The 23,675-nt window shown below is 29.3% G+C and overlaps 3 protein-coding genes across 3 annotated transcripts; 1 reads left to right on the top strand and 2 right to left on the bottom strand.

Moving 5' to 3' along the window:
- Nucleotides 1-1,167: 1,167 nt before the first annotated feature.
- LOC111038869 lies at nucleotides 1,168-2,008 on the bottom strand. The gene is made up of 2 exons (XM_022322130.1): nucleotides 1,613-2,008; nucleotides 1,168-1,335 (listed from the first exon to the last, which is right to left on the bottom strand). Exons 1-2 carry the CDS (start codon nucleotides 1,919-1,921, stop codon nucleotides 1,168-1,170), a joined length of 477 nt encoding a protein of 158 aa, XP_022177822.1. The 5' UTR covers nucleotides 1,922-2,008.
- A 1,878-nt stretch (nucleotides 2,009-3,886) lies between these two features.
- LOC111038858 (tubulin beta chain-like) lies at nucleotides 3,887-8,989 on the top strand. Its single transcript, XM_022322119.1, has 5 exons — nucleotides 3,887-3,987; nucleotides 4,311-4,419; nucleotides 4,529-4,724; nucleotides 6,163-6,322; nucleotides 8,162-8,989. The coding sequence occupies exons 1-5, from the start codon at nucleotides 3,931-3,933 to the stop codon at nucleotides 8,960-8,962; spliced, it is 1,323 nt and encodes a 440-aa protein (XP_022177811.1). The 5' UTR covers nucleotides 3,887-3,930; the 3' UTR covers nucleotides 8,963-8,989.
- A 3,500-nt stretch (nucleotides 8,990-12,489) lies between these two features.
- LOC111038871 (transmembrane GTPase Marf-like) lies at nucleotides 12,490-22,462 on the bottom strand. Its single transcript, XM_022322132.1, has 8 exons — nucleotides 21,417-22,462; nucleotides 20,123-20,252; nucleotides 19,635-19,800; nucleotides 19,313-19,546; nucleotides 14,105-14,200; nucleotides 13,518-13,795; nucleotides 13,199-13,448; nucleotides 12,490-13,134 (listed from the first exon to the last, which is right to left on the bottom strand). The coding sequence occupies exons 1-8, from the start codon at nucleotides 21,514-21,516 to the stop codon at nucleotides 12,718-12,720; spliced, it is 1,671 nt and encodes a 556-aa protein (XP_022177824.1). The 5' UTR covers nucleotides 21,517-22,462; the 3' UTR covers nucleotides 12,490-12,717.
- Between the last annotated feature and the right edge of the window lie 1,213 nt (nucleotides 22,463-23,675).

Below are 23,675 nucleotides of genomic sequence, written 5' to 3' on the forward strand. Positions count from 1 at the left end.
TGCTAACTGCAAATTACAATTTACAATTTAAAAAATAATGACTAATTAGTAGATAATATAATATTATATTGAAAGTAGGTATAATATAATATATTTTTACAGACGAATATGGGGAAAGTTAACTTCAAGGCGACAAATGTATTAAAGTATGTTAAAGTAAAACCAAAATATGCAGTAAAATAAAATTCATAAATAGTTAAAAATTTTGTTTTTTTTCCAACTTAACTTATAACACTCACTTTATGCAGGTCCCAAAATGAGTCTTATAATTGAAATCTACTGTACATATCAATTAATAAATCATCAACGATGCTCACCAAGCTTAAAATGTGTTCCAAGAACATACAAATTTACATAAGAAAATATTTAATTCTTATTTTTCATTTTTCAAGTATTTTTTTTTGTTTTTGTTTTTATATAATTATTTTAATTTCGTCTTTTTAAATTTTAGAGTGTTAATTATTTAAAATGTAATGATTCATCACCATTTACCAATGTATATAATATGTAATATATGTAATACATAATAATGTAATATCTAACTGGTAGTATCAACCATGAAGAATAAAGGTACCTACATATTATATAATATTAAATTCTCAATATCACCAATTTCGAGTTTCTGTACTGGTCCTTATTAGTTTGGATAATCGAGGTTCTACTGTATTTACTATATTTTTCTCATTTCTGCCTTGCATAGGTACTGGCATCATACAAACACTTAATATTTAACACATTTTTAGAGAACATTATTTTGGTAAGTTATTAAATTGAATGATCTAGAGTTAAAGATCAGTGTCTTAAGTATTGAAAAACTCAGTTCAATGCGGCCAGTACAATATTAGAGCATATTTTTGTGAACAACAAAACATTGCAAGCACCGGATTTGGCACCGGGCATTGGCATCGTTACATGGCGAGAATCAATTCTTGTCTCTTGACAACGATGCCGAACAAGATTCAGCGCCTTGTCTAAGTCGAGCCTACTATAGAATAGTCGTTCAATTAAAAATATGAAATTCGTTTATTTTTGGTATCGACACGAATTTTAGGTGACATAATGTATGCGTCTCAGTTTATACATCGTTACAGCATTGCCGAATGTTTTGCATAGTGTTCGTATTAGTAGTGTTTGATATGGTATTGTACCTATGGCTGGCTCATAGTTTTAGCATCTATTATTTTTCTTATGTTTTTGATTGTAATCGGTTTTCCACTGTTGTGCTGGAGGACAAGTTGGAAACGGATTGTCCAAACATCCAACCTTGGTGTAGCACCCGGGATGCCGGCACGAGTCTTGAAGACCGTTGAATTTTACGCACACACACCTCGTAACCTGAAATAAGAAATCGTGTATTATTCAGGTAGTCTCAAACAACGATAATATGATATTCTTTAGTGTATATGTCGAGGCACTTTCATTGGAGCACATACGGAAAATATTAGCAGATGGGGGAGAAGGGAGAAATAAAAAAATTTAAATTTCAAATTAAATAATTATCAATAATTTGGAAGTTTTTATCGATATATGTGTTTAACACCGCGTCACCGCTGATTGAGTGATTTGGAACAATCGACCTAATATTTTAAAAATGTAATCTTTTTTTATTCACCAATTTTCCATTGTTCGCCATAAACTCTCTTCCGTACGCGGTCAGTTCAGGTCTGTCACATTCGTCTCGAGGGGTGGTGCAAAAATTTCTAGTCGGTACTTTATCTCTTTCGCAAATGTTGGCCTTGCTCAAGGGAGTCGGCGTCACGGATGACAGGGTACAGCAAGGGGTACGCTTCTTGGGGCCCGGTTCGGGATTCGTCTGCCCACAATTTATTCTTCTGTTCACGTTTTCTCTTTGGATCTCTTTCAGAGTGTTCATCAAATTTTGTTGTTCGCATCGTTTTTGGTGTTGGCTTGCAGTTTCCATGTTTTTGTCGGCTTAAAATGTTGGAGTTAAAATTAAGATGTGTTGTATCTCGTTGTGTCTATTGAAAAATATTTTGTCTGAGTGTTGTGTATCGAGAATATCGGAATGCGTTACGTTAGAAACCAACTATTTTTAATTAATCATCAGTTTTTAAATACGAAATAAAAAAATTTAAAAAAGAGGTTTAATATTATACTTCAATTTAGCTACCTATGATATTTAGTTTATACTTAATGTATACTAACTATATAAAATGTGTATTATTGTAATATTGGATATCGTGACGGGCGATTGTAAACTCCACCAACTTTTATTTTCTTACCTGTAGGCTGTAATGGGTATATGGTAACTTCGCCATTGTTAAGGCTTTGCTTATGTAGGCAACTGAATTCAAAATGCAAAAACAATTATAGTGTTAGAGAAGGCTTTAAGTAGTTATAACAATTTATTTATATAACTGAGAAGTATCTACAAATTGCATAACATAATTTTAGTTAAAAGTTCAAAAAATTATAACAAAGGGCCAGTTAATAAGAGTATGTATAATAAGATTATGTATTCTTGTACATCCTATAGCACTTTTTATAAAAAATTGCTTTTGATATTCGATATTCAGCTTTAAACCAATTTATTAAGACACAGAATAGGTAGGTATAATGGACAATAAAACTTAAATATTATTTAATGAATATTATGACGATGTGTGCCCAGTATATTATAATATAGAAACTTTGTGAACCATAGTTTGAACGGTTTACATTTTAACTCAAACTATTTTAAAATAGTCCTCAAAAAAATAAGTAAGTAATTTTTTCGGTATGTCAATATAATATTATTAAATTAAGAAACAACTAGTAGACACTTTGACATGTCTTAAAAGAAACATTTTTATATACGGTAGGTAGGTAGGTATGTAATTTAAATAAACTTTTCATGGTTAGATACGGTTTCAAGAGGTATAATACTGAATAGGTGTTTGGTAGTCGAATAAGAAATTTTTATTTATTTGATATATATGTTACGGGCAAAGTGGAAAATTCGGACAATGTATACAATGTCCGAGGTATATTGGGCAATGTAAATTGTGAAGTATCTATACAAATAATCTGCATAATATTATTATACCTAATCAATGATATTATATACTAAGGTTATTTATATAAGAGTATTACAATTTTTTTTTAATTAATTAAATTTTAAATGTATTTAAAGGTAATAAAATAAAATATTATGTGCATAATGTTCAGTTATATGATATTATATATGAAGTTAATTTGTCAATTGGACATGGAGATAGAAATAGAATGGAACACGAGATTAATAAAAAGTACAAAAATTATATAACTAGAGATATAATAATGTTATACTTAAATAATTGCGAATCGTGTAAAAATAAGGGAAGTACAGCTAAAAAAGGTTGGTTGTAAAACCAATCATATCTTCTAAAATGAATTCTCGCTGTCAAATTGACTTGATCGATATGCAAGCACAATCAGATGGCGATTATAAGTTCATATTCGTTTATCAGGATCATCTAACAAAATATATTATGCAGATTATTTGTATAAATATTTCACAATTTACATAGCCCAATATACCTCGGACATTGTATACAATGCCCGGGCATCGTATACATTGTCCGAATTTTCCACTTTGCACGTAACATATATAAGAACAGGATATTTTTTCTTAAATATTTTTACAAAATTATTTCATCGAAGAAATGTTGATGGAATAAAATTCATATTATTTAATTAAATTTATAGTTACGACTCAGATACGGCGAACAAACAATTATGGTGGTTACCATAAACAAAGTTAAAAATCCATAGGGATAAATTAACAAACTAAAATATAACATAAACTAAAAACACAAAAATTTTAAGCTATCACAAAAATTATCATGTTTTAAATTAACTCATTAAATTACAAATAAATTTATACTTTTAAACCATAACGGCGGGGTCCGTCACACATTTTTAAATTCAAAGTAATCGTACTTGAAAATCATGCGAGAAATCTGCCACATACAAGCTGGTCAGTGCGGCAATCAAATCGGCGCTAAAGTAATTATATTTGGACATGACAATAAAATTATTATTAATTATAATATCAAGCCGCCTTGATATACCATTACTCCACAGAATGTTCTAAACTCTACTCCAAATAAAGACGGGTTTCCACAAATATACGTTCGCTTAAATTGTTTGCTGTGATTGGTGGGTTTGGTTAGGTTACCACTTACCACACGATTAACCACTTTACCGTGTTGTTGGATATAGATAAACACTTTTCGTTCACACGACACACACGCGTATAAAGGAAACCCGCCTTAAGTTTGGAAAAACTGCTCAGAATTTTTTTTACGGGCTTTCTTAATACTGTATAGTTCTGGGAAGTTATATCCGATGAGCATGGCATCGATGCAACCGGAACGTATAAAGGGGATTCCGATCTACAGTTGGAACGGATCAATGTCTTCTATACCGAGGCCCTTGGTAAGACCGGACACGAATTCTAATATTATTTTATGATTACTTTCCCAGTATATTGCGACACTATGCCAGTAAAACGGTTATACCTGTGACGTGTGTGTGACATTTTTAGGCGGAAAGTACGTGCCCCGAGCAGTCCTCGTCGATTTGGAACCTGGCAGCATGGACATGGTGAGGTCGGGTGAGTATGGTCAGTTGTTCCGACCGGATAACTTCATTTTTGGACAATCGGGAGCGGGCAACAACTGGGCAAAGGGCCATTACGCCGAAGGCGCCGAGTTGATGGATTCGGTGTTCGACGTAATCAGGTATGAGATTGAATTATGAGAAATATTATGCAGAGGTAAGCTGTGGTAAAAAAATAACCGTTAGTACGTCATACGCTTAATAATGTACCCCATCGTCCAAATAGACATTTAAGAGTAGCATATTAAAGTGTCTCTCGGGCTCACGGAAGTTCCAATATAAAGCCTATCACCAACAAAGATTAATAATGTTACCTCTCTTCCATCATTAAAAATAAACAAAATTGATGATAGTTTGTAAGTTTCACCCAAATAAAGGTAGGCACCTATGCGATTTGCACCATCGGTCAAAAATACATACTTATATATTTATTTGAGATATATAGCTACCTGCAGCAACATTTATAAGCTCAGCTTAAACTCAATGTCAGCTCTGTCAGCTCAACAGAATCGTGATTTATGTTAAAATCATATAAATTAATATAATCTAGTGATTTTTCTGTCTATTGTATAACTAAAAACCAAGGTAAATATAATTTTAAATCATTAATTGTTAAAAAATTTTACTTTGGTCTGAAATAATGCATTTATTATAATACCGTATAATATGTTTTTACTTTTTCATGTGCTATTGTTATAACTTATAAGTAAAGTATAGTTTTAAAGTCAATACTGACGTACCGTAGAACGGTCGCGAAATGAACCTAAATTAACCTAGAAGAAACCCAGGGGGAAACAAGGAAACCTAACAAAAACCTAACCCATAAACCAACCTATCTACCAACAATTAAATGCTTTCTATAATTATTGTTTAGTAATTGTTTTTTACAGTCATATTGATCTGGGTAATAAAGGTCTCAAATACCATGTTCTTATCGCCACTGTACGTAGGTACTAAGTAGTATCGAAAAAATAATCGATTTGAATTTTGGTGCAAATTACAATTCCGATTTCTTACTACCTAAGATGGTTCAAATTACAAATCAATTATACAATTATTTTGGTGAAAATTACAAACACATTTCCAAAATGTTGGTGCAAATTATATCATGTTGTACATTATATTTTGGATAAGTTTTAGTGCATGTTGACTACAGCCAAATGGATAACACCGTTTTTCTTTTTTCGAAGCATTATATATTTATTCAATGTATAGGGATTAAAAAATGCAATTTTTAATTGTTTAAATTAATATTATTTTTAAAATAAAAACATAAATGGATCACTTTTATTCAGTGATCAAATATAAAAATTGAAACATACTATACGTCATACCTGTAGGCTATAATATTGCTAAATTATTTTGTTATTTGACAAAATTTTAAGTTACAAATAAAGTAATAATATGAAATTGCTTAGCGTGACGCCTCCCGTGCGTTAGTATAGGTACCTACGACTTACCTAATGACGCATACTTAAGCATACCGTTTCATCGTACATCTGTTGACGTCCGACGATTAAAGCAATTTTTAAAGCTCCAAAACAACATTTTGTGTTTTAGAAAAGAAGTAGAAGCTTGCGATTGTCTGCAGGGGTTCCAAATGACGCATTCGCTGGGAGGCGGTACTGGTGCCGGAATGGGCACCCTAATGATAGCGAAAATCCGTGAAGAGTACCCGGACCGCATGATTTCCACATACAGCATTGTCCCATCGCCAAAGGTATAGTGTTATATTTAAAGGTCAATTAATTAATATTATAAAATACCTTAAGGTAGGTACTAGACCACAACTACAGCTATTAAACGTTTGGGCACAACAATTTAAGATGCCTTTTTAACGTTAAATATAATAATAATACTATGTCTACTTACAATTGCATATATTAGTGCTGGGTATGAGTTATAATTTGAAAACAAATTTCTTCAAAATACTGCTTTTATATTAGTGCAGGGTACCTATTCTCCTAAAATAGATTATTTATTCGAATATTAAGACTGATACTTAGAGCTATCGAGCCAATAAGGACAATAAGCCATTGACTTTAAGAGCATAATTTAATTTGGTTGTTTTCCCCGATGGCACGATAGTTTCAGTGGTTGAGTTTGTACTGTGTGTCCTGTTTGGAAAGCAATAAAATACTATTGGTGGTTCACTGTGTCGTATATATATATCTGTAAATACAAAGACAAGACTAAGCCCTGAATTCATATTTTATATCTAGAAAATGATCCAATGACTAATACTTCAGCTTCTATAATAGAATATTATTTAGGAAACAACGAAACATGCTATACCAAACAAAATGTTTTAATAAAGTAGGTCTACTTCTTACCATTGATTGTCAAAACGTATTGGTAGGCACATAACAGTTGTAGGAATATTATTTTCCCAAATATTATGTCAATGTTGAAACAAAACTATTAAAAGTTCTCAGATGTGCTGCAACAGAATAATAATCCGTGACTGTTAACAGTTAATGCTACTCATACATACTAATATAATAACCCACGTAGACGCCGATTTTCAGTAGAGAAATAGGTCCCTAACCAAGTCCAACAGTATTTATTTTTGTAAAACCTTGAGCTTTTACGTTAACGTTTAAAATTTCTTCGATAATATAATTCGTATTGGTTCACAACGAAATGACCTAAATTGATTTTTTTAGAAAAATTATAAATATAATATGACGCAACACCAAAATTGATAAACATGAAAACAAAAAATAAACAATTCGGGTGCAATGCAGCTATACAATGGCTGTAAATATATAAAATATATTTACCAAATTAGTGAAATATATATTATGCTAGGAACATATCCGGCCCCGAACATCACTGGTACCTAGAATAGTGTCCGCGTGCTTGCCCTGTCTGCCTGCCCGCCGCCTGCCCACCATGCTGCGTACCTACATGCAGCCTGTACGTACCTAACACGACACTAAAGTTTCGCCATACACCGCCCTATGGTTCATATTAATAACAAATAGGGCTTGGAAGTTGTATACTTAGCAGTCGTATACTTTTTTATATGTTCTTAATTTATTGCAGACCTAGCTAAAAGTCCATTCTATAATATAACGATGTGCGTTTGAAAATCTAAAATGAAAAATGTTACTCAAAATTCTTGGTATTTAATCTTTTCTAAAAAAAATTTTTTTTTTATTTTATTACAACTTCAATATTTGTACTCAATCAATATTTAAGTTTTAGTACATTTTTATGAATACTACATTATAGATAATATTTTTTCAGTTCAATAACTAAGTAGGTATAACATTGCTGACCGGCAACTGCAGTTCTCCACAAATCAGATTTTTCAGTCATTTGATAAATCTATGTTTATTTTAATGACGACTTACTACAACAAACATTGTTAATACATAATAATTAATTTATACTTTTTTTTTTTTCATATTTCACATATTTTAGAGTTTTACTTCTTTTGTATATAATTATTTTATCCATTTTAGCTTTTATAACTTCTGAGCTCTATGGTAAAAATATAACATTAATAGCGAGAGATTTAAAAGACGATTTATCAACGCATTGTATATAATAGGTGTCTGACACCGTCGTGGAACCGTACAACACGACGCTGTCCGTGCACCAGCTGATGGAGAACACCGACCAGACGTATTGCATCGACAACGAAGCACTGTACGACATTTGCTTCCGGACGCTGAAGCTGAACACACCCACGTACGGCGATCTGAACCACCTGGTGTCAGCGGTCATGTGTGGAGTGACCACGTGCTTCCGGTTCCCTGGGCAACTGAACACCGACCTCCGGAAGCTGTCTGTCAACATGGTGCCCTTCCCGCGGCTGCACTTCTTCATCACTGGGTTCGCGCCGCTCACGTCCCGCGGCGGCCAACCGTACCGGGCACTGTCCGTCTCGCAACTGGTCCAGCAGATGTTCGACTCCAAGAACATGATGGCCGCGTGCAGCCCCCAAAACGGCCGGTACCTGACAGCCGCCAGCATATTCCGAGGCCGCATGTCCATGAAGGAGGTGGACGAGCAGATGCTCAACGTGCAGACCAAAAACTCCAGCCACTTTGTCGAGTGGATACCAAACAACACCAAGACCGCAGTGTGCGACATACCGCCCAGGGGCCTCAAGATGTCGGCCACGTTTGTCGGCAACACGACCGCCATCCAGGAGATGTTCAAGCGGGTGTCACTGCAGTTCACCGCCATGTTCAGGCGAAAGGCGTTCTTGCACTGGTACACGGGCGAGGGCATGGACGAGATGGAGTTCACCGAGGCCGAGTCCGACATGCACGATCTGGTTTCTGAGTACCAGATGTACCAGGAGGCGACCGTCAATGGGCCGGACATCGGCGACGACGAAGAATAAACCTAACGACATTATTACGCAGGCCATAGTGTGCATGTGACGAAATAAATGATGCTAAATTTTTACCATCGTTGTTTTTAATATTACCTATAGGGTTAAATTACAGTAACATATTATTATATAAATGTACTCTGACAATATTGTGGGTGGTGATGATTCGCGCTACTCATAGCACTTGTAATTTGCACCGTCAACAGAAAATGTTTACACCCCAGGTGGGCATTAACTAGTTAGTTGATTTTATACTTGCCTTGAGAACTTCGTTGGTTTAATTAGCTGTTGAAAGTACTTAGATTTTTTAGTTGATTTAAAAATAATACATAATATTTAAATTAAAAATACCATGGACGCCGATTTGTTGTACATTATAATAAGGTGTCTATATAGGAGCCACAGTAATTTATGTATTAAATTTGAATTCAAAGGCATAAAATCAAGTATAAGACGAACGATTCTCAGTAAAGTCGTCCTAATTAAATACCTACTATAAGTGGGTATATCTAGTGATATTATTGTTATTAAGTAATTTATTTTACAATCAGGCATTATTACTACATTAGGTTAAATTAATTTTTTCAAAAAAATTGTATTTGAAAATGTCCCTGTGTGAAATATAAATTATAATAATATATCCTTAATTTATTTATATATTTATCTATATATATTTTATATTTTATTTTAAGTAGGTACCCACAAATAATATTTCGGTCCTAATTTGAACTTAAAAATTAAAATGCCTATAAAAATTGTGTTTATATATCAAATATTAAGATTTGTTGGTTGCAGTATAAACTATTTATATGAGAATCCTTGTTTTTAATTATCTATCCTTAGATGATCTATATCAAAGGATAATTTTCATGATTTTGTCAAAATTCTAACTTCAGACGCTCATAAAAAATCCTTGTGGATTTACACTCAATTTTTGATTATTATTGGTTTTTTTAAACTAATATTAACAAAAAAATTTTCGCTCGGTTAAAAAACTTGAAAATGTAACACAAGGTTCTCTTCAGAAGTTGCTGTTAGTGAAAATTAAAAAAAAAAAAACACTATCTGAATGAAGAATTGCAAATTATTTTCAGTTAGAAATTCATAAGAATGTTTCTTTTTATACCTAAGACTTTAAAATGTAAACAAAATTCCTTATAAGTTTAATGTTCGTATACCTTTGTCAAAAAAATTTCTACTGGAAAGTAAAATAAAATCTTATTTTTAGCTTTTGAATTTTTAGAACAAAATGGATATTTACTTGATTTCTCATGTAACGATTTTCCTAATTTGTTCTTATTCAAAAACGAATAAATGTAGAAACTTGAAATTTACACTATATAAATATATATAAAATATAAATTTATAATATAAATTTATCTTATCAATTCATAAGCTTGACTCCTATTGTTCAAAATATTTTGACTCGTTTTGAGCTGTTTACGGACATTTTAAATTTATTAGTTTTTAGTTTTTTTTTTTAAATGTAAAATTTTATTTTTTGGGTCAAAAATTGTGAAAATTTAATACAAGGCCCCTGATATATTGTTACAATATTATTCGAAAATATTAAAAATATGCTCAATTTTTTTTTAAAGCATTTAAAGTTCAAATTTTGACAAAATTTACAAATGATTTTATAGTTTTACATTTTTAAACTTTTATAGTTGAGGTTTCAAAATTTAAATCAATGTTCTACGTGAGTAGGTTATTATTTTTTTTGTAACCAAAACTCTAAAAATATATAAGCACCGTTTCTTTAATAAATGTTTTATATTCAAATGTGAACGAAATTACGTATTAAATAAAAAATAATATAGATTTAAGTTATTTTGTTGTAATTTAAAAATATTACTCGTGGGTACTTGAAACATTTAGTGTATATTATTATTATACACACAATAACTTTTTAGATGTATTTATTTGGTAAAAAATGAATTTAATCTATAGTGCTACTAATAAATACTACTACTTAATAAATAATAGTAAAATAAATCACAATGATGTAATGTACTAAATACTAAGGATAATTATATTATCCTAACAGACAGTCTTCGCTCAGAATTGTTTTTCGTATACAATGATTTTATATCATTGAATTCAAATTTAACACAGTGACCCACTCAAACATTCAGTACCTACAGCAGAGTGACATCCACTTTCCGTTTTTTTATTTAGGGTCCCTTCAATTTTTTTACTTGCTTGGTATCTATGCAGGGAGTAGGAACTCCGTAAAGTATCTATAAAAATTTTTAACTCTACAACATTTTTTTCTTTACAAGATCCAAGTCCATTATGGGGCTCCATAAAAACTAATCCGTGGGTCTTTAATGTGCCAGGGCGACACTGACTACCAACAATACATAAACATTAAAAATCCAAAAATACTATTAACTTAATACAATAATACAAATTTAATGCAATATCTCGTAACTGTATTAGGAAAAGCCGCTGTAACAGACGTGTTCAACTATACAAAATTATTGCACGTGAAAAACGATTCTAAGCGAAGACCGTCGTAGGCCTATAATATTACTAAGAATATTTTTTGATATAGTTGAGATTGGAGTAATTTATATTATTAATATTATTAAACATAATATTTTTTAAATACAACAAAATAACTGAAATTGTTATTCTATGTTTAATCAACTATTCAATTTTGACCAAATGTGAACGTAAAATAGGTATCTGTAATAAAAACTGAGTTTATAGTTTTATACATTTTTTTGGTTACAGTATAGACCATTTATTAGAAACGTTGTTCTACATTTTCAGTCCTTATAGTTATAAAAATTGAAAATTTTATAATTTTTTAACTACAAGGTAATTTGCAAATTTTAATGAATTTTGTCAAAAATCGTGCCTTGTATCTTTTATGTGTTTAACTATAATTACAGCAACATTGTATTATACATTTTGATTTTTTTTTTCATTTACTGTGTGTTAATAGATCTAAGTGGTAAGCTAATTTAAATAAAATATGGAATTTAAGTCAATTCCTACCTTCAGTATGTCGAGAGGGGTAATTTATTAGGTAGATATCCCACTAATTTTAAACCATGTGTATGTATAAGAGTGGTGAGACTTTATCTACCTAGCTTCTATTTATATGTCATTAGTAGATAAGAATAAGTTTGTTTAACGTCTTATCTGTTAGTATGTTCAATACTAGAATTGAAAGTGTGAGTCTACAAGTTTGACAAATTTTTCCCCCTCGCGACCAAATAGTGTTTTCGTTTATTTTGCCACCATATATTGTATTTGAATTTATAAATTAGAACTTTGGGGGACCGAAGCATACATAGACGTTTTCAATAATAATGACAATATTTGGGGAGGAAATTTGAATGACTCAAAAATATTCACTTATTGCGTAGAACTTATATGCAGCGACCACACTTAGTAGAAGTTTGTCCACAGTGAGATGTGAAAAATAATATATTTATTACATTTTTCTAATAAGTAAAAAATAAAACAATAATAAATGTAAAATTAAAAATATTTATTACTTTTCTTATTATTATGTGGGCACAATAAAAATTATTAAATTTTAAATGAATAAATGTTAAAGAAAAATATATTATGTGTAATCAAGGAAAATGTTTGCCCTGAGCGACGGAATATGCCATAAACTTATGACGCTACTGAAGGTTAAATAATATAATTACGATAAAATAATCTTAACACACATACTCTAAAAATAATATCCAAAATAATCAACTCAAAAGTATTAAAAATTTGTTTATATTTTGACTTATTTCTCAATCAAAAAAATATATTCTGTCCACCAAAAAATTGTGTAACTGAATAAGAGATTCATTCAACCAAAATTCTACATCATTTACAAAAATATTTGGAGTTTCAGTTGAGTTAGTTAATATGTTGAAGTCAGAGTCCGCATATGTCATTTCTTCATTGATATTAATAGCCGGCAATTCATCAAATAATTGGTCCGATTGCGCAAAAGTAGTAGGTAGTTCCTGCTGTACTTGTTGACTATAATTTGCAGATGTGAAACTAACACTTGGTTGAACATTGCTAGTTGCACGATCAACGTTTTGATTTTTTAATGATTGTTTTATTGCTTTGGTTGTTGAGGATAAATATTCATACAAACAAAGACCACCATAAATTGCAGCAGTTGCAATGATCGGACTCCATCCAATTGTTTTATACATCTAAAAAATAGAAGCTTACAAATAAATCCAATTCAATATCATACATTTAGAAAATAATACTTACAAATCCTGCTAAAACCATCCCTCCCAAGGATTTAATTTGAGTTTTTCCATCCCAAGATTTCAAAGGTAAATTTTGTTCCACAGTCAAAGAATCACCAACAGCAGTGATTGGTGAATTTGGAATTGTTATCATTTCGAATTGTTCGGCAGAAACATTCAATTCATCATCAATTTCATTTTTTTGACTCGTGTTTAAATGTATTTGTTCTAGAATTCTGACGTTGATTATATCCATAATTATATGCATTTTTCTATAAGTTATACAAAACATTTAAGTATCGAATTAATAACGAATTAATAATAGTTAAAATAAATCTTACGACAACATAAATTTTCCATTCATTGAATAGTTAAAAAATTTTAACAGTGCTGATGTTGAGATACAATTCTCTAATTGTCTTTCAAACTCTATAAACTCAAAATATCTTTCACTTAATGGTCCGATACTTGGCTGTAGTTCACTGTGTCCTTTTATCCGAACATTTAAGACTTCCTTAGCAGCAATAAAAAATGTTTGACAATATTGCCCATGATTTGTACATTCTTTCAATTTTTCATTGAGCAAATCTATATTTCGCTTTATTTTTTGTTTATATTTCTAATAAAAACAATACATGCGTATGTTAGTTATATGTATGTATACATTTTAAACAAGCAACTTAAAATAATTATTATTAAATCTCAAATTTAAAATTAAAATATGCAAATTCCATAGCTTTAAATATCTTGTTATGATAATGCACTTCTTAATACAATTTTTTAATAATTTGGAAAATGTTGACAGACATATTTATATTTACATGTTATTCACTATTAAACTCGATGGAAAAATAGTAACATAAATTATAATTGGTATTTAATAATAATAATAATAATAATAATAAAATATTATGATCAAAAATTATACCTGGTGAAATGAGTCGTATTCATCCCAGCGGTTGAACAAAATAAATATATTTGCGTTTGGTAATTCTTTTGAAACTGTATGAAGAAAATTAATCTCCTGAAAACATAATTTTAATGAATCGGATGTTAATACTTGCAAGTTACATCAACATAAGCAAAAAAATTAATCTCAACAATACTTCAACACTCCCTCCCAAAACTAAAAAACAAATGGCTACCCTCAAAATTAAATATATTATTTTACAATATAAAACATATGCCTGTCTATCAGATAGTATATAACTTTTTAAAACATTGAAGAATAAATTATCTTTTCCCATCATTCAAATGTATTTATTAAATTAATATTTAATATACTTAAACAAATAACACAACAAACAGCCCCAAGAGTATTATACATTATTGTGTTGATCACATTGACAATATTGGTTGAAACCAACGATACACTGGCTAATGTTTTTTTCAGCAGTGATATTAAAGAATGCTGGAATATTTTTAATGGGCTACCGGCCATCCACAAGCTGCAACAAATACTGGGTAACAAGATAAGACAAATTAATAATTACCCATAGGCAAGTATAATACTCATGTAGCATATATATTGTTAAGAGAGTCAGATGACAGATGTGAGTGATCTGTTCGACCAGTTATATTATTATACACACTCATGTGTAATAAAATTTCTGGTTGCGTGATAAATTGTTATGTTTTGAAAATGATTGTTTGATTTATAAGATTAAATATTACTGTCTGAGTCTTGACACGCACTCAAAATTAGAAATCGGGGGCGATCAGCCCTCCTAATATCACATACAAGACAGCTCTATACTCTTGTGAGGGTTCAAGAAACCACTCACATTGAAGTTAGAAATATTGCTAAGCCTAAAATTTCAATGGATTTCCGCTTATTGTCAATGTTGACTGTTATTTTACTTACAAAGCTGTTGATCTGTGCTAATTACTTATTTGTTATAACTATTTAACTTTTTAGTGTTTTAATAAAACACATACAGTATTGTAGTAATTATAGTCCCTAGTGTAGCTGCTATCAATTGTCTGGTTGACGGGACACGACACCTGCCGACAGTATTATTATCATTACCACTATTAAACTCTGTTACTCTTTTACTAGTTAGTTCACTTTTTGCCTAATGTTGTCATTGATGTTTATTGAAGTTTGTTGCAGAAATAATGTACTATTGTTTATGAATTAAATATTTAATGAATCAAACTCATTCAAGTTACTGATCCTGACTTCAACTTTTCCGTCTACAGTATAAATATGCAAGATTTAAATATTTAATAACAAAGAACTACAAAATACTTTGAGTTATTATTTATATTAGTAAAACTAATAAGAAACGCATAACTATTTGGTAACAAGGAAAATAGTATTTTATGTTACAAAATTTATTATAGATGCTATTGCTTTAGAAGATTAGAATATTGTATAACTTGTATTTGGACTAATACAAAATCGCAACTTTTAGGACAAACTCAAAAATTAAATTCAATCAACATATAGGATCAACAGAAATGTTCAAAATGGACATTTCTATTTTTGAATCAAAATTGACAAATTTTTTCTTACAAAATTCAATTACAAACAATATAAAAAAAGCCATATTATTGTCATTGGGTATTGAAAATATTTATAAGTACCATTGGTACTTAGATCACCTGATGATTTAGACTTTTAAGTATGGTACTCAAATAAATTTGTCGAATAAATATTTTAAACCTGTTTTACTTCAAGACTAGACATACCTTTTATAAAGTACCTAAATGAAACTTCAAGACAACTGAAATTGCAATATGTCCAATTAATCAAAAGTAAAATGAGGGGGTTGTGGCAGTTAAAATCATTGTAAAAAATACTTCTGGTACTAAGATTATGAATGCAACAGTTTCAGTGAAAAAGGTGAATTGTTAACTTTTTATAAAATGGAAAAGAAAGAAAATAAAAGCACTAGATACACATGATCATTTTAGTAAACATTAAATATAAATCATAGATTACATCATGAAATGGTCCTTTGGTAGGGTTACCAGATCTTGTCTCTGAAATAAAAGTACATTATAGTATATACACGAAGGAAAAAAAATCCACTTTTATACCTAATATTTAATTAACATTTCATGACATTTTTGCATTGAAATTATGTATGAAATACTCAATACTAGATTCAGAATACGATTATATTATATTTTATAGATAATTAGTTTTTATTAGTATTAGTTTTAATTTTCAGTATTTGATTAAAAATAAAGATGTAAAAAAAATGTAAATGTGAGTTTTAGTATTTATCATTACTTGGATCATTGCTCGTGAGGCTTCAGTTTCTAATATTTTTTCTTCAGGTTTTATATTTTGTGTTACAACAAGCAAATTGACTACTTTTGAACCACTAGCTGATTGACTTTTATTTTTTTGGAATGTTTAGACGAAGACAAATGTTGTATTAGGTCAGCTTTATCTTAATTGGCTAATGAAACAATTAAACTATGCATTTTACAGAAAGCCTCACGCTAATCAGTTTTTTCAAACATTGCGTATTCTTTCATTCATTTACCATTAACTTAACATTTTCGACAACTTACAAATAGTATTAAGTTATATACACGAAAAAGTAGCAAACCATACTAGGCTAGTAGAGCGAATAGAGGACCCATGGTAGCTGACTATTATTTTATGGAAAAGCATGGATAATATCGATAATGAATATGTCGATTAAATATAAATATAAATAATATGTTTTTAATTGTATGTTACAAATTTATTAGGTAAGTACATTAAGATGCGTGGCATTTTGGAATTAAATATAAACAGTAAAAAAGAGTACATTGTGGCCTACAAAAAAGTGAGAGTACAACAATTTTAAGAGCTCAAAAGAGTACTGATGGTAACTCTATCTTTGGGCCTTTACTTTTTAATATAAATGTAAATATATTTCTTCATCTCAGGGCCAACTCAAACAAAAATAGTGCACTAGGAAGAACCAAACTTTGCTGCCCCTAAAACAATAATTTTATCACTATTTTGAAAATGGAGCTCATCACTAACATAGGACTATTTTGCCAACCCCTTGAACCTGTTAAATCTAAAAGTTGATACTAAAATGATGTCATAATTATTTTATGTCAAGAAAAAATGAAAATCAGTATGTTGTATGAAATGTTAACTTAATTATTGACAACGAAATTATGGTTTGACAATGGTTAGTGTCAATTTAAAATATAGTATTTTATATTCAAAATTCTATTTTAAAATATAACATTACACTAAATGATCATTCAAGCCTCCGAGAAAAAAAACTAATCTGTAAGTTCTATATGCTCAAATAGGTATTGATTAAGCAGACAACATTAATTACTTAAGTTTGAACATAGATAATGTGGAAATCACAAAATCATAATTATGTAGTATAAATAATAAGAAAATTGTTTTCTTTCTTTTTAGGAACTTAAGAGATATATTTGATTAGAAAACTTTAAAAATATTAAACATTTCAATTGTGCAATCAATTATTAATTAGACCATTGTTTCCCAACCTTTTATTTTTTAATAAGCTATTTAATTTAAGACAGAATATCATTTAACTTTTTAACGCTACAGTTTAGTTAATTTTAAATTTAAATACCTACTAATAATATGAATTATATAATTTGATTTCAAATTTGCTAATATAAAATTATAACACAAAAATTACTTATGTGACTAATGACTGCCCCGAGGTTGATGGTTTCCTGCTAACGAAATTATATCTGGCTCAATAGATGTCAGCATAAGTTTTAGAGTCTCTCTTTTATGTAATTCATCGTAAAGTTGTTTATAAAGTGGCTGCAGGAATTCTAGTATAGTTTGAAACAAATTATAAAAGCACATCAAACAATTTCCTTTTGATAGCCACCTAACTTCGGTGTGTAGAACAAGGCGTTCAAAGTCTTTATAATGTTTGTGGCCTAATTGTTGAAACAAACGGTCATTCAATGATTTAGCTTTGATTTTATTAACAGCATTTATGACAAACCGCATATTATTATACCTACATAATTCTGTGGATTACATTTGGTATTTTAAATTAGTTTTTATTCTACGCAGTTATACATTTCATTACAATCACTTATAAACAAAAAAAAATAAAATGATAGTGAGCCCCCCTCATAAAAACGCAACCTTCAAAATAAAAAATGCCCACAAGAGGGGAATCACTGAATTAGACTATTGAAATAAGTGGAGAGGGGTACTCATATTTAATATTCATTCAAGTTAATTAAAAACAACTATTTATAATCAAATAATTAACTTCATCTTAAAATGACCTGGTAGTTACACTACAAGACAAATGTATAATGATTTTGTGGTTAATTGTGATGAGATGTATAAAAAAATGTACTATTATTAGCCTATAAAAATATACACATACATCTATAAATGGTATAATACTAGGAATAAAAAAAAATTAATATTGTCATGACAAATTTTAGTAAGCCTTTTGAACTTAGAACTATCTAATAACTACTTATATCTTGCAATTAATTTATGTAAGTAATTTAGTATAAATGTTAATACAATAATAAATATAGCACAAATAATCATTTCAAATGCTTATTTATTTATGAGTATATAAATTTGATTATCGTAGATCTATAACACTTTAAAAGATTAAATAACTACATAAAATGCAATAATTATGATGTATCAAATTTATTAAGTATATACTTCTATTATAAGAACTTTTTTCTTCTAACACACACCTTGCTTTAAGAAGGTGACCAAACCTTTTGTACTAAAATATATTATAAAAAATAATTTCCTCCCAATAACACTTAAATTTAATTGTCACTATCAAAAACATCAGGACCATAAGTCCTTAATTTAACTTTTTCAACTGCAAATTTTTTTTAATGTGCCACTATTTATTAAAATATAACTTATTACTTAAGTAAAATAATTTAATTTTCAAAGTTGTAATAACTCACAGTGAATTCAAACATATGAATAAGTTTGTATTCACTGCAAAAATGTTGGTAAACAAATTTGCAACCACCTTATAAATAACCACCAAATATTTGTCAACTGGAGTAGCTGTACCTATTGTTTTCCCTTAAATAAGGCAATGGTTGTTTAGAGCCTACAGACTACAATGTAGGCAAAAATAAATATAAATTAATAAATTAATGTATACAAACAGCATAATATACTTACTGCATCCATTGATGCGGATTCAGCATTAACAACTAACACAAAAGCATCAGCATCAATGTAATGACCATAAATAAACTCATCCAAATATGGTGTAGTGTCAATTCCCGGAGAGTCAACTAATACTACATCATCTTTTAATAATCTACATTTTTCTTTTGGCCAACACACGTGTACCAACTCTTCTGTATCCGGTTTAATATAACTATTCAATGTGTATGCCAAATCAGTAGCAGACTGAAAAAAAATGTATTATTGATTATTTTAAAAATAAAACATTAGCTTATCAATAATCATATAAATAATAAAATTTACGATGACTTACTTCTACACTGTGTTGTATAGATAATGAACCTTCAGTACATAAATATGCATTACCAGTATGAGACTCTTCAACTTGCAGAAAACAGTTAGTTGCACGACCACTACCACTTGGAAGGACATTTTCTCCCAACATTGCATTTATAACTGTACTCTTTCCACTGCTTGCTCTAAATATTGTTTTAATTAATTAATTATCTTACTAATAAAACTAATATTTAATAAACTTCCAGTATTCTTATTTTATACTTTGTACAAGAAAATTCAATAAAGTTCATTAACTACGCCTGTGGATGAAATTTAAAAATATATTTACAAGATACATACTTAATTTAATAATTACAATTTCAATACATAAAAAAAATTTGAAAGTACAGTAAAATAATTATTTTTATGAAATTTATTAGTTTTACAAAAGCCAATAATAGGTAGGTACCTATTATATTTGTTAGTTTAACACTGAAAACATACAAACCAAAAATAAAAACAAACCTGCCAAAAACAGCAACTTTCATACGAGTATGTGTGAATACTTCATACATTGCATCGACTTCAAGTCTATACTCTAATAAATGGTTTAATTCATTTCCATCGATCACATCAGGACATGTCTCACTCAAATCTGAAAAAATATATTCATATAAAATCATAATTTTAGGATTAATAAACAAAGAAATATAGAATTCTATTAATATTACAGGATATTACATCGATAATATTATGAAAATGCAGTAGGTACCTATAGTTTTTACCTCTGTTTTTACACAGTTTTAAACTTCAAAACATGGCAACAATTTAATAATTTTATGATTTTTTTTTTTTAAATATTATAATAAAGTTTGGTTGAATATTATTATAGTTAACCACTGAGAATAGTGATGGCCAAATAACCACAATTAAGGAAAGAAAAAAATATAATACTATAATAATGTTTAACACAGTTTTACTGTTAATACTGATAAAATAAACATTAGGAAATTCGATGAATAACTTATAATGAAATATTAATGGTAGCCAAAGATACCAAAGGAAAAATTATCAAAAAAAAATACCTGTGGCAATACAACCTAAATACATTTTACAAGTGAAAAAAAAATATTTCAGTATTTATGATGGCTGTCTATTTTTGACTCAAAAGGCAAACAAAGATAACTTATGAATAAATGTTCAGTTTCAATTATAAATGAGAAATATTCTGAAGGTACTTTATTCCCAGATCCCAAAGTACTTATAAGGCCCATCTATTGGTAGGTAGTACCTAACTCTTCAAAATCTTTAAGTCTCTATGCCTATGCTAAAAAACCATAAAAGTATGATTTCCTTTCAGAGCCTGAACGAAAACTGTCACAGCAGGAAAACATATGACGTAAACATAGATTTTTAACTAACATCTATCCACGCTCCTCCCAAAATAATTAAGTACAATTTAGATTTCTGTTTTTTCTCTTGTTAAAACAAAATTTTGGTATACAGATTTAAGATTTTGTATACAAACAAAAATAACAACATTTTTTTTTTCAGATGAACTAGCATTTTCACTATTACACAAAATTGTTGAAGTTAATAAACTAGATATTTCAAAATCATTGTTCTAGTAGAAACTAATGAATTACAATTTACAATTATATAATGAAAAACTGAGTGTTGCAAATACATGCGGACGAAGTGAAACTTCTATAGTGATAATATATAATATAGGTAGCGATCATCTTTTTTTTTCGAACCCTATGTAAAGAAGTTTCACTTCGACAATAATGATGATATATAATAATAATTACGTATCTACCAATTATATGTTCAGATGCACTGGCGCCGTAGTCTTGTATACCAAGAAATATGTTCTTTAATTTTTCTTTGGCTATTCCGAAGTCCCGGTATTTAGACATTTTCTTCAAAACGCTTAGTGACAATAAAATATAAACAAAATGTAAGTATATAAAAAAGTGGTTATCACATTTCACAACAATATCAACATCAATATTCAAAGAAAAAGTAGAATAGCAAAATCAATCAACTGTATTAATTCGCCATCACTTGCTCACTGTCCACTGAAACCACGAGACACGAATGTAAGATAATATAATATGGAATACTCATGGTAGCGCGAAAAATATCTCACTGACAAAGAACTATACATTCATTGTATTCGCGGAACTACGGAAGTGCGACTGTAGATAAGTGTAACCACGAGTACAACCACGGTTGTAATAATATAGGATATTACAATAATGATAACAGTAACAGAAAACCAAGTGGCAGAGTTAAAACACAAATTTTTATTCACCTTGCGTAGTACGGACCACAATTTTAAAGGACTTATATATTATATTAACTCAAATATAAATAAGTATTTAATTTCTTTTTAATCGTCGACGTATTTGGGAGCATGTTATCATGACTGGATATATGTTGGCAGGAGTGATGGAGTGTTTGTCCAAAAATTATATTGAGTTGGTGGGCAGTGGTGCCAAGATGGATTTGATCATATTAACAATGTTGATACTAGTGCCACGGCTATAGATATGAATGGCCGCACGACGATAACAATTTTTTGACCTTGTAATGTTCTCATTATGAACCTCGTGACTGCTAGTTCTTTCAGTGGAACTTGTATAGTCTACCATTACGTCACTAGCACAGACTATGGTCACTCGTCAGACGTTTGCAAATTGCAACGGTTTGTGGCACTGTGCTGCGTGCCGATTGCCCACAATACTACATGGTAGACGTAAAAAAGACCATGAAAATAAAAAAAAATTTTTTTGTATTTTGCTATATTTTGTTGTATTTCATTTGACATCAGTTTTATTTTCTAATTAAAAATTTAGACCAATCATACAACAGCCCAGGTGTTCTATCTGTTGAGTATAAATTATATATCCACATATTATTATAAATTAATACATAAAAATAAAGTAATAATAAAAATAATAATAGTGATAATAATAATAAAAACCAACCTTTTAAATTTTAATAAATATCATACGAAGTTCAATAATAAAAAAAAAGGGGGTAAGTGGATGTCGCTGTACTGTACGTAACGTGTCTGGGTGGTTGCTGTAATGGATGGTATTAAATTTGAATTCAATTATATCATATTATAGTTTACAAAAAACGATTCTGAACGGAAACGGTGTGTCAGTCTAGAGTATTTTATACTGTTAATACTTATTATGAATATGGTAGCCTCTAAGTTCAATTAATATTATTCTTAAATTATCAATGATGCTGATATAAAAAAAAAAATTATGGAGAATTGGGGTGTTTTGGAATAAAATTACAACAAAGCGACAAACATTATTCTATGAGTTAATATGTTATTTTGTCCAAATTTGAACTTAAAATGTCTGTAAAAAATAACTGTATTTGTATATTTTCTAGATTTTTTATAACCTGCTTTAGTAGAATTTTGTTTTAAATTTTTAATCCTTAGCTATAAAAATTGAAAATAAAGTTCTATTAAAGCAGGTTTTCCGTAACTAAAAAATCTAAAAAATATAAAAATACAGTTAAATCTGCATTTTTATCATAACAATTTAAAATTGTATATATTTTTAACTACAAAATAATTTTCAAATTTTTAATTTGATAAATATGATCGAAATTCGAACTTTAAATGCCTATAAAAAAAAATGGTGCCTATGTATTTTTAATATTTTTCAACTATTATTGTAACAAGTTTTTAAGAGTCTTGTATTAAATTTCCATGATTTTTGACCCAACCAATACAATTTTATTGGCATTTATAGAAAATAAATGAAGAAAATGAAAATTGAAAATGTCCTTCAACTGCTTAAAACGAGTCAAAATATTTTGAACATTTTATCAAATATATAAATTGATGAAATAAACATTTGGTGTAAATTTAAAGTGTCTACAGTAACTTGTTTTTGAATTTGTAAAAAAGGAAAATCGCTAAAAGAGAAATCGAGTGAATATCCAATGTTGTAAAAATTTCAACTTCAATAAATGCTCATCAAATTTAATTTGACTTTCCAGTAGATATTTTTTTTTTTTTTGATAAAGGTAGCAGACTTGTAAGGAA

Source organism: Myzus persicae, unplaced genomic scaffold, assembly GCF_001856785.1.
Source record: "Myzus persicae strain clone G006 unplaced genomic scaffold, MPER_G0061.0, whole genome shotgun sequence".
Classification (NCBI taxonomy): domain Eukaryota; kingdom Metazoa; phylum Arthropoda; class Insecta; order Hemiptera; family Aphididae; genus Myzus; species Myzus persicae.